General features: G+C 42.5%; 2 protein-coding genes across 2 annotated transcripts in view; one reads left to right on the top strand and one right to left on the bottom strand.

Annotated features, from left to right (window-relative positions):
* Positions 1-1359: 1359 nt before the first annotated feature.
* On the bottom strand, positions 1360-4802 carry mkks (MKKS centrosomal shuttling protein; the record flags this gene model as incomplete). The annotated part of the gene is made up of 4 exons (XM_080740659.1): positions 1360-1788; positions 2861-2971; positions 3208-3389; positions 3815-4802. The coding sequence occupies 4 exons, from the start codon at positions 4800-4802 to the stop codon at positions 1360-1362; spliced, it is 1710 nt and encodes a 569-aa protein (XP_080596785.1).
* Positions 4803-5961: 1159 nt separating this feature from the next.
* The window catches only part of slx4ip (SLX4 interacting protein), a gene marked incomplete at its 3' end in the record, with an annotated part of 83954 nt that continues 77538 nt past the window's right edge, over positions 5962-12377 (top strand). The window contains exons 1-2 of the mRNA XM_080739799.1: positions 5962-6091; positions 7182-7245. Of these exons, the coding sequence (XP_080595925.1) occupies positions 7219-7245 (27 nt within the window). The 5' untranslated portion in view covers positions 5962-6091; positions 7182-7218. The remainder of the gene's footprint in view (positions 6092-7181; positions 7246-12377) is intronic.

A 12377-nucleotide genomic window follows, 5' to 3' on the forward strand; every position in this document is an offset into this window, starting at 1 on the left:
ATCAGCCTTTTATAGCACCACCAGGAGGCCGACTTATGTAAGACACATTTTTGGATATTACTCCTTCCGATTTTACCCAAAATTAACACAAATCAGTACACAGTATCTCTACAGTCATATGATCAAGACGGATCTATCCCGTATTAAATATTCAATCCTGATTGGCTAAGATTGGCCTCCAAACTTTGCAGGATTGATCAGTTTCGAACAAAATGCCTCAAATCAAACACAGCGTGCAATTGTAATGAAATTGTGCACGCACATTCGCAAAAGGCCAAGGAAGAAATTACACTACAAAATGTTCAAATCAGCCTCATGGTGGCGCCATGAAAGGTCTAAGATTGGTGAAGAACACATGCCACCCTTTTTACATTGGCCTATTATAGCACTACCAGGACGCATGGCTGGTGGAGACCTGTGCTCGGAAGAGCACTTCTTCTAGTTTATATATGTTTATCTGTGAATTTGTTTTCTCTAAATATGGAGATGGCTGACATCATACTGTAGATGTCTGACATCATATACAGTATGTCCATATATGGCCTTTCCAAGATATGGGCTTAATATTGATGATACAGAGATCTCCATATATGGCCAAAGTAATACGAAATTAATTTGCGAAATTTGTGTCACGGCAACCACACTTGCAATTTCCAATTGTATCTTTCTAGTTTCTATTTAGTTTTGATGTCATGTTTTAAATTTCCGTTTGTTTGAATTAGTTGTGGGCTCGTTTTAGCGAGCATACTAAAGTTGTCCTCAATTTATATTTATTATTCCACAACTTCTTTTATGGCATCTTACAAAACATTTTGAGCAAGACATTTCATTCAAACATCAACTTGTTCAGCTTTATGCAGTTATTAGTGCTTGTACTTTTCTCTTTACAAATTTGTACACTTTGAGATTTTCGAGAAAAAGAAAAACTGTTTCCCAGTGAATTCCTCTGGGTAATTCATTATATTACTGCTTGAGCTGAATCGAAAGTCCACCTGAGGAGGGATGTGTACATTTTCTACAGTACATAATATAATACTTCCACAATCTTTGTGCTAGAAATTTCACAGTTCAACTTGTTCAGCTTTACGCAGTTATTACTTGCGCCAGCGTAGAGCGCAAGTACTTTCGATTCCGTCTGTTTCTGGTCGACAGTACAAAGGCAAGGCCTTTACCACCAACAAGTGTGACGTGATCGACCGTGTGTTTTCTCAAGGGTTTTCCCATTGGATGACGTCAGCACAGACACGCGGACAAAGACACGCAGACGTAGATTTCCCTAATTTATAGATAGATGTATTAGTTATCACTTTTCATTATTTCCAATCTACAAAGTACACAGGATTAAAATGCATTCATCAACTAGTTCACATCTTGAATAATATACCCAATATCTAGCACAAGGTTAGCAGTTTCCACGGAGACTTGTAACGCATTGACTTTGGCTGTGAAAGAGTCCAGCACATTTGGCTGAACGTCATCATTCGTAGACACGGGTTCAGGGGAAAACGCTGAGTGTTCAGTGCCCAGGTAGGTCCACTTCTCACCCAGTTTCTCCACTAGTCCACAGCCACAGCGGCCCAGTAGGGCATCCTTTCTCTGGGATTGGACAACATCTGCAGCGACAGTCCAGTGGTGGCCATTGATCAGATCGATGACAGGATTGCCACCGTTGTGCTCCAGTGCCCGGGCAACAGACTCCAGAGAGCTGCAGAATGCATCCAACCCAAGCAGGTAGTCTACCTGCGAGCACCCGACCAGCTCTGCTGCCTGCGTCACTTCCTTCAGGCCCTAGGGGGCGACATCATCAGGAGGACATGTTAGAACACACTGGTTCCCAAACAGGGGCTCAGGACCCATTTGTTGGTCACAGACCAACTGTTATGGGTCCCGACTCGAGTCAAAATCCCATTTTCTTTTCCTAGATTTAAAGAAGGGAAAATAGCCAATCTACAAGCTCACGACACGTTGTATGCTTGTAGATCAGTATTTTCACTAGTCTGTCCTGGGGACTCAAACCCAGACCCAAAGTGAATGTAAAACATCCTGATCTGGCAACTCGACTACATTTTTAACTACTTAAAGACAAGCTGAAATGAAAAACGTGTTTGTCAATGTCTTGTATCAGAGCTATGATTGTTTTAGACCAGTGGTTTTCAACCAGTGGTCGTTGAGGGGGTTCCAGGTGGTTCCTAGCTAAATGATGGAGAGTTGGTAACCAAATGGACCCTGATCTTTAACTCTTGAGAGCGTAAAATGAAACCATCATTCATTTTACACTCTCAAGAGTTAAATTATTGTTAAACACCTGCATTACTTAATTTACAAGAAGTCTACACACCAATCAAATGGTGGTCCGTGGCTGAAATAAAAGAGTTGAAAACCAACCACTGTTTTAGAGCATATCCACAGTTAAGTCATAATGGGCACTAACAATAGTAGCAAAAAAAACATTTAACATTTAATCAAATGCCAATGTCATGCATCAGAGCTATCATTGTGCTAAACACTAGACTAGACGGCTGTGCTACTTTCCTGAATGTAAACCGAAATGGCTGCTGCCACTTACAAACAATCTATTTTAAAGCTAAATAGGACACTGAAATGGGTTTCTGAAAACATTTGAGGCGCTGCCTTGTTCGATTTCTTTTTTTTTAATATATATTCACAGCCGGCAAAAAGAAAAAAAAATCTCTGCGTCTGGAGGATCCAAGCCCAGTCCCGTTCATTTCACCCCTGCCCCCATCGTTGTATCTACAAGCTCACAATGTGTCACATTGCGACACCTTGTGAGTTTGTATATTGTCTATTTTTCAATTTAGTGAGCACTCAGGGACTCAAGAGGCTACAGAGAGAATCTGACCTTGTTTCTGATGTAAGCGGCGAGGTGGGTCTCAGTGCATCCTCCGCCGAGGAGAGCAGACGGCTCCCTCAGAGTGAGCCTCAACACATGTTCTGTTTTCTGGCATGCCACCTGAATCATTCAAACACAGGAGTTTTGAGACATCAGGGCAGGGGGTGTGTAGCATTGTTCCCATGTCCCATTAGTCCGACGATACCTAACCCTAGGGAGTGTGTCAATGTTTCAACATAACATTTGTTCTACGTCCCAGTATTTCACCCCAGAATAGGGATGCTAGGTTTCATGTGGTTTAACACCTAAAATATAATGTTGTGTTGTGTATATGTGCCTGCTTGGTTATAGCTTACCTTCAGCTCACTCAACATTGTCTCGTTCCTATGGCAGAGGATCAAAGTGCAGACCGCTGGCTCGTCCAGAGGATGTAGATGCAGCATTGTCTTGGACCCAAAGTGCCTAGTACTCAGACCCTTCACTCGCCCATAGGCCTCCGGTGGAATTGTGCCATGTAATATGGCTACAGGTTGAGCACCTGGTACAAGATGAAAATAAAACCTTAAGGCATATACAGTTGACATGGGACAGTGCAATACATGTTAGGCTCAAACGTCTTCCTGTTTCATTCTGTATACATCAGTGGTTCTCAATTATTTTGTGGGGTCCCCAGATGATTAGCTTAATGTACATTTTTTTCTCACTCAATGATAAACAAACCAACACACAGTATAAGTGTACATGGTATCTGCACATTTCTAAAGTGACAATTTAAGGATTTTTAAGATCGTTTTAATACCAAACTGGCCAAACTGTCAAATATTGAGTAAGCAAGAGGCAAACATTTTGAAAATAGCCGATCTACTGCAGTACATGCTCATTGCGAGGCGTTGTGAGCATGTAGATCTGCTATTTATGCTATATATAAAAAAGAACAGATGGTAATCATCATAACTGGCCAACCTGTCATTTGGCAAAGTGGCGGTACGAGAGCGATTCCCAGTCTCTCCATCACCACCATGCCATGGTGCCTCAGGTAATGCTGCAGGACTGGGTGAATGACCTTCTGGCATGCAAAGATCTTCACCTGGTTCTCCACCATCCGTTTCCCCAGCTCCAGCAGGTGATCCAGGATCTGTGACTCCGGGTCTGCCTCGTCGTGCATCTCCAAGGTCCACTCTCCCAAATCAGAAAGGTCCCCGGAGAGCGAGGCAGTAAATAATACAATTTTCAGAGGGCTGGAGTGAAGATTCTCCACATTGCTGTGGTAAAGAACGTCCGGCATATCCACCAGTAGCCCTGGAAACACTGCAGAGTCCATCACAGAGTGACCCTCAATGGACACAGTCACTGTCTTACCAAGAACGACAGTGCCAGGACAGTCACAGGGTATGGCCAGTAAAAAAGCCTGCACTGCCAGTCTACTTATGTGCAGCGTTTCAGGCTCTGTTAGAACGCAAGCCGGCTTGCTGGAGAGAACACTGCGAGCCAAAGTGATCAGTCTTCGACTGCTGGAGAAGTCGAGCTCGACTTTACAACCACAATCACCCTGATGGAGGTAAGAGGTGCACGCGTCCAGCAGATGCTTGTTCACGTCGATGGCGACGCTTCGTCTGAGCCCGGGTCGTTGTTTCGTTTGGTCAATGAGAGATAAACAAAGTATGGCAGTAAACAAACCGCAGTCACTGAAACGAGACACGTGGTTGAGAACGGAGACTGCTATGAGCTTGACCAGGGGCTGTGAGGATGACACGGCTCGGAGGAGAACCGAGGAGGTGGAGGTGGTTGTGACGTGGCCCCCTATGTTGTTGTGGACCTGTTTCAGTCTGCCCGCCGGTCCGTAGCAAGACGTCAGGAGCCTCCTCAGCACATCAACCTTCTGGCAGACAGCAGGGTCGTCCGTGGGAAGATCTGTGCACAGAGACGGCGTTTTCTTGGCGAGTCGAGCCATCGATTACTAGTGTTTCAACTGATTTATTGTTCTGTCCTCAATGTGTGTGTGGGGATACACTGATGGTCAGAAACAGAGTAAAGTTTGAAGGGGGTTCAGTTCTTCTCCAAACCAGGTATCAAGGCAAATTTGTGAATCTGAAATGAAACAATAACAAAAGGTAGCACTGATTAAACAATGCTCACTGTATAAGACATAACACATTCAATGCAACATATTATCAACATATGATATTATCCTACATAAAGTACTATGTTCTATCCGTCTGTCTTTCAATGTTATATGAGATACTTAAAGTGTGGTTCCTGTGGAAATAAGCCTCGGCTTTCTAGGATCTCCTTTAAGTTGACCTTGTACCAGTGATTTGTACTGTCATAAACTGTACTTTTTTCTATTGCAAACTTCTAATAAATTCTTCAATCAATCAAAAAAACAAAACAAGAAACATAAAGCTAGCAGTAAGCATACTATAGCCATAAATCATAACTCTTGTAGAGTGTTTTTATTTTGAAGACGTCTTCAAAATAAAAACTCCAATAAGAGTTATGATTTATGGCTAAACATACTTAGGCCTACACAGTAAACCTAATACAGAATGTAGTCCTAAATAGTTTGTAGTGTAGATCTCTGTAATCTATTTAAATAACACTCCCCATTACTGCAATATGCGTGCTGTTGTTAGCATTTTAAAGCATTTTTTTTTTTACCTTGACGATAGTTCTCCAAGTCATAACTTATTGCCAGACAGTCCAGTTATATGCGTGCTGTTGTTAGCATTTTAAAGCATTTTTTTTTACCTTGACGATAGTTCTCCAAGTCATAACTTATTGCCAGACAGTCCAGTTATCTTGTGTGTAGCAAAAATCATCGACACTGCTCGATCAAACCTGGAAAGAGACAACAGTGAAACTGCCTGATACAAAGACGCTAATCGCTACCGATAACCTCTCTACAGCTGGAAAACGTCCATATAAAGTTGATTCGTTGACAATAAGTTGACAAGTTGTACATTTTAGAGGAAAATGGAGATAAATATTTTCGAAACGTAGTGACATTTCAAGATTACTATACAGGCTTTTTACAGGGTTGCCTTGCGTTTCCATGGCAGCCAACATGGCGTTGGGGTCCTCTGGGGTCCGATCGACCGTTTGTCGCGTGTCGCGAGTGTTCGTGTTTACATTTTTTTAGGGAATCGCTGCTGAAAAAAACAACAACTGACAAAACATTCATCTCGCTGTTCTAGTAAAGAGAGATCGATACAAAATGAGCTTACTGGATTGAACGTTAAGGTTATTGTTTTACTTTTACATTGCTCTATTTATGGTTAAAAAATTAAAACAACGAGATTGTGACGCAATGTGCATCCTCATGAGATTCAAACGTGCTGGCGGTTTAACATAACGTGTCATTTAGCTTGTTGTTTGTTTAGCACTATCATATGTCTATTAAATTGATCAATCATAGATGACCATTGAGCTGTGTGATCCTTGGTTTTGTATTTTTACAATAGTAATGACAATGTTATGTTATGTATGTTGTTGTTGCTGTGTTCAAGACTGGAGAAACTTTTCTTTTTTTTTTTTTCAACCTTTCGTTTTCCAACGGGTCTGAGTTGCGTGTAGGCCTATATCTATTCTGCATCTAGCTTAAGGCAAGACCCAAATTCAGGGTCGTTTTCCAACGGGTCTGAGTTGCGTGTAGGCCTATATCTATTCTGCATCTAGCTTAAGGCAAGACCCAAATTCAGAGTGAACATTTTTAACACAAATCTTTGCTTCTGGGGTTCCCTGTCCTGGAACAAAATATCTTGAGATTGGGGTCCGCGGCCAAATACATATCATTTCGGGGGTCCTTGACATGACAAAGTTTGAGAACCACTGATATAGGCCTAAAATATCTTCTAAATCCTAACCATTTTCTGGAAAAAAAAAAAAAAAAAAAAAAACTTATGTTGCTATATCAGTGCATGATTCTCAAACTTTGTCATGTCAAGGACCCCCACAATGATATGTATTTGCCCACAGACCCCCATCTCAAAATATTTTGTTCCAGGGACCCCCAGAAGCAAAGATTTGAGTTAAAATGTTCACTCTAAATTTGGGTATTGCTTTTAGCTAGATGCAGAATAGATACATGCTGCTTAGACTAGTTGGGAAACCCACACACACTGTTTTTACAAACCCACCTGAATCATTGTGTGTGTGTTACTGTTTAGACTGGTCTAAATTGTACATGACTGAATTCATGACGTGATACGTACATTTGTTTCTTCCAGAGTTGTCAATTGTCGCATATTTACCACATATACAAAAGTTACATACCTTATACCAACCATTCCATCACCATGTGTGATCCATTGTTCATTGCTTCTTGTTGCAGGTCATCCTCAGTGATTTGACTTGCAGTATCCACCAGAATGCTTCCCCTTAAATTTACCATTAAGGTGAGTGAAGTAGAATATCTGTTTTGTTAGCAGCACACTAATCATCTCTCTCTCTCTCTCTCTCTCTCTCTCTCTCTCTCTCTCTCTCTCCTCTCACTCACTCGTGTGCGCGCACACACACACACACACACACACACACACACACACACACACACACACACACACACACACACACACACACACACACACAAAGTGAGTTAGAAAAACACATTTGCATTACAACACATTATAGCTTTTAGAACTACTAAGCTATGCAGTTGAGTTGCTGCTTAGCCCTTGGCTACCGGGACCTTCCAGAGGATGGTAGCGGACAGAGCTGGGATTTCCCAGCCATCCCTCAGCCGCGTCCTACCCAAGGTGCTGGATGGCATCATCCGCCTGGCACCACAATATATCCAATTTCCATACAAACAAGAACAACAACGAGCAATAAAACGGGACTTCTTTCAGATAGCTGGCTTTCCAAACGCCATCGGAGTAATAGACTGTACTCATGTGCGCATCAAAGCGCCATCAAACGAACCATATCCATATCTAAATAGAAAAGGCTACCATTCAATTAAAAACTCATCTGCTGCCATTTAACAATACCTTCGTACTCCCACCTGCCATAAGTCTCCATAGACTTCCATGTAATTCATAGTGCACGGATCATGCACACCCATGCCTAGATCATGCACCACGTGTGTCCACATTGCTCACAGCTTTCAAACAAAAAAATCCGAATGGAAATCCGTTCAGGCATTCATGAGATAACAGCCATTATGTTTTCCTAAAATGTAAACAAAGATGGCTGCCATGCTTGAAAGATGGGGTTGCTATGGGGTTTAAACATGCGATTTCGCGATTGCTATCATGCCTACAACATTTTTTGGGGTCAAAATTAAAAAAAAAAAAAATGTTTTTTTTTTTTTCGTTTTTTTTTCTTCTTTTTTTACATTTCCGGGATTTACGGGCTTGGCAGGGAGGTACAATGGGATTTTTTCGGGATTTTCAGGCTTGGCAGCAAATGAGTTAATGTCCAAATCATTTGTGACGCCAACATGAACATTCTGAACGCCGTCACCCGTTGGCCAGGCGGCTGCCACGATTCATTCATCGTCCAGAACAGCAGTGTGGGCATGCGTCTCGAACAGGAGGCTGCTGGAGACGCATGGCTCGTTGAGCATATCTGTTGTTACATTTCACAGATTTAAACTCATCCTGAATACAGGATGAATGAACATGGCATCATAAAATATATAAAGTATAATTTCTACGTATTTTATGTGCTGTATCACACATTTTACAAAATACATTTTAACCTCTCCTTCTACATAATCTGTTTCAATAATAATTACAGTGTAATGTACATTTGTTCAGTTATGTTGCAATTTACATCCATATTTTGAACGTGCTGGCATTTCCGACAATTCCTACGTTAGTCAGATTCATTAATGTTTTATTGTCTGTATTGTGATTTATCATGAGGGAGATCCGTCGGGAGGTACGCCAGCTCAGAGGCTTGCGTATATGTCATTAGGTCCATGCAAAATCATTTCCCAGTGGTGTGGATTAGTTTGTAAACTGCACTAATAACAAAAAAAATCAAATAATTCATAGGCCCACATTTGTAAAATATAAATGTGAAAATTAAAAGATAAAAACAAATTGCCGCAATTCATGAGCAGCTTGTTCACAGTGATTAATGGTGCTATATAAATATAAAGGACCGTGACGCGGCTGTCAAACCTGGTAGCGATGGCGGACTTACTGTTGCTAGATCATTTGGCCAACCAAGCCAGGAGAAGAGCTCTGCGCGTCTTCAGGGACCGCGCGAACATGCTTGAGGAAGAGAGCGACGAATGGCTACGGCGCCATTTTCGCCTGCCGAGGCACAGTCTGGTGGTGCTCTGCAACGCCCTGGAGCCACAGCTGGCCAGACAAACAAACAGGTTCAAGTTAAACTTGAGTTATTAGAATGTAATTGATATGTTTTCAATTGTATTCCTTTGGCCTCTTTTATGCCAAGCATTATTAATTCTTATTCTTATTACAGGACTCATCCCATCCCTGCACACGTCCAAGTCCTGTGCAGCCTGGGTTTCTTGGCTACCGGGACCTTCCAGAGGATGGTAGCGGACAGAGCTGGGATTTCCCAGCCATCCCTCAGCCGTGTCCTACCCAAGGTGCTGGATGGCATCATCCGCCTGGCACCACAATATATCCAATTTCCATACAAACAAGAACAACAACGAGCAATAAAACAGGACTTCTTTCAGATAGCTGGCTTTCCAAACGCCATCGGAGCAATAGACTGTACTCATGTGCGCATCAAAGCGCCATCAAACGAACCATATCCATATAGAAATAGAAAAGGCTACCATTCAATTAACGTCCAAATCATTTGTGACGCCAACATGAACATCCTGAACGCCGTCACCCGTTGGCCAGGCGGCTGCCACGATTCATTCATCGTCCAGAACAGCAGTGTGGGCATGCGTCTCGAACAGGAGGCTGCTGGAGACGCATGGCTCGTTGGTGAGTGTTTTTCCCATTGCTTATAATGCAGGGGTCTTCAACGTTTTCAGGCCAGGGACCCCCTCTACATATTGTATAAATGTGTGATGGAGACTGGAGATTCTCATCGATTTCATAGAAAGATTCATAGACTTGTTTGACACTTAACCACTTAAAATCTTAAATCGTCAATACTTAGTAAACTTGACCTTTCACTCTGTACTTTGTCTGCTCTTTTTTACCTCTACACCAAACCTATTAGCCAAAAATAGCTGATAGCTGCTATTTTTGGCTAAAGTTCTCAAGAGTATGCGAGGGTTCAAGTTGTTCCTTAAAAAAATTATTATCCTGGGGCACGGCTAGAAGGTCCTGGGTTCGATTCCCGCCGGGGACGCTATGGGCGTTGGGGGGCGTCTTCCCTCCTCCGCGTCATCAGTGCCCACACCTTAGGTGGGGTTGGCGATAGGGCCTTTCTGTGTGGAGTTTGCATGTTCTCCCCGTGTCTCCTAGGGTAGATACCCTCACAAAAACATGCAGTAATCCTGGTCTCTATTTAGCCTCCCCCTGGCCAGCCGGGGCGCCTGATGGAGGGGAAAGGAACTGGTTGGAATAACGTGTTCCTTCCACGCGCTACGTCCAAACCGGGGAAATCCACACAAGGATTTAGTGGCCCCCCTGTAGTAACTCTGAGGACCCCCTAGGGGTCCCCGGACCCCCTGTTGAAGACCCCTGTTATAATGTATTAATTCTTCTCCTTCACTTGGCTAAATGGAAATTCAATTCACTGGGTTGTATGTCTGTGGCTAACTATTGGTCTATCGCTACCATAGGTGATAAAGGCTATGCCGCAGCAACCTGGCTGATGACACCATTGTACACCCCCCAGACCCAACAGGAGCGGGCCTACAATGAAAGCCATCGGTGCACATGGGCAATCGTGAAGCGCACCATCGGGGTGCTGAAAGGCCGCTGGATGTGCCTGGACACGGCAGGAGGAAAGCTCCTGTATAATCCCGATAAGGTATTAAATACAGATGTATTTAATAAGTTCCACACGATTAGACCATCATGACCTGAAAACAGTAGTCCTATGCTATAACAGTACATGTTTTGTGCGGTCTATTCATTTGTTCCCATCTACTATAACAGGTTTGCAAGATAACAATGGCCTGCTGCGTTCTGCACAATATGGCCAACCTCCATGGCGTGCCCCTTCCAGCTGCACTAGCTGCACCCATAAATATGCCAGTGGACCCACCTATTGGCGCAGAGGACAACAGGGCTGCACTGGCACTGCGCCAACAACTAATCGCTCTTTTTTGAAGTAAGGATGCATATAGACACATGCAAATTCACCTTTATTTTTATTTTTTTATTGTTGGTTCTGTTTGCTGAGAGCCCTTGCAATCTCCTCCAGACCAGTGGGAATCGCCCCCTCCCCCCATGCTCCATTCTCTCCATCTCCCCCAGCAACTGGTTGTGGAGCACCGCTGCCGAGACCACCTCCACCTGGTCAGGTGCAGACGTGCCAGCTGGAGCTCAACTGCGAGCGCCAGCTCCTGAGTGGGCGCCAGCGGGGGCAGAAGACGACATCGATGGCATCTCGCCATCATCATCAACCGGCCGTGGTCGAGGAGGAGGAGCAGATACGGCAACTGTAGCTGTCTTGGGTGGGCAGCAGATCTATTTTTATTTTTTTTGTTTCTTGTGTTTTCTGTCTTTTTTCCTCTTTTTTTTCGTCTAGTAAAAAAGAGAAAGATGTTAATGATATATGTATATTGTGCATTGTCAATAAATACATCTTAAAAAAGAAATGTTCAGTTATTTGATTACCTTGTTTTTTTACTTATGTATCCAGTCTGATTAGTTATTTCCTTGCAGCAAGCGAGGCTGCTTGGAGAGAGTGACTAGTGTTATGCTCATTATCAAATAAGAAGCAAGACAGTTTATAATGGATTAACTTATATGGTATAATGGGTTGATTAGGATTTATAGTTGTTTACGCACCATTAAATGTTTCATCAGCAGAGGAGTCCAACCCCTCTGCTGCAGGAACCCCGGAGAGAGCCACCTCGCATCCTCGGCTTTAACCGTTATTTTATCCTTTAATTAGTGAGAATTAGTGAGAAATAGCAGATATACAAGCTCCAAGGTTGTATATCTGCTATTTTTGGGAAATCATGACAATTTTCATGTCAAGGACCCCCAAAATGTATTTGGCTGCAGACCCCCACCTCAAAATATGTTGTTCCAGGGACCCCCAGGAGCAAATATTTGAGTTACAAATGTTAGTTTTTAAAAAGATATATTCAAAGGGATATATTCAAAGATTTGCAAAAAAAGAAAAATCTAAAATAGCAGATCTACAAGCTCCGCGCTGTGAGCTTGTATATCTGCTATTTCTTAAATATATGTTCATACATTTTGAAACATTTATAAAAAAAAATATATACTGTAAATATAAATATGCCGTATTCTGGCCATAATACATAATTTCTTTGTGCCGTTAATTTTTTGTCATATCTGCCTGTGCAAACCCTCGTTTACAAAGACTAAAAGCCTCACAATTAAATTGTTAATCACAATTATTTGTATGACAATTAATCGTCAAATGAAATTTCATGATCTTGACA

This window comes from Nannobrachium achirus (genome assembly GCF_963921795.1).
Source record: "Nannobrachium achirus genome assembly, chromosome: 13".
NCBI classification, from domain to species: Eukaryota; Metazoa; Chordata; class Actinopteri; order Myctophiformes; family Myctophidae; genus Nannobrachium; species Nannobrachium achirus.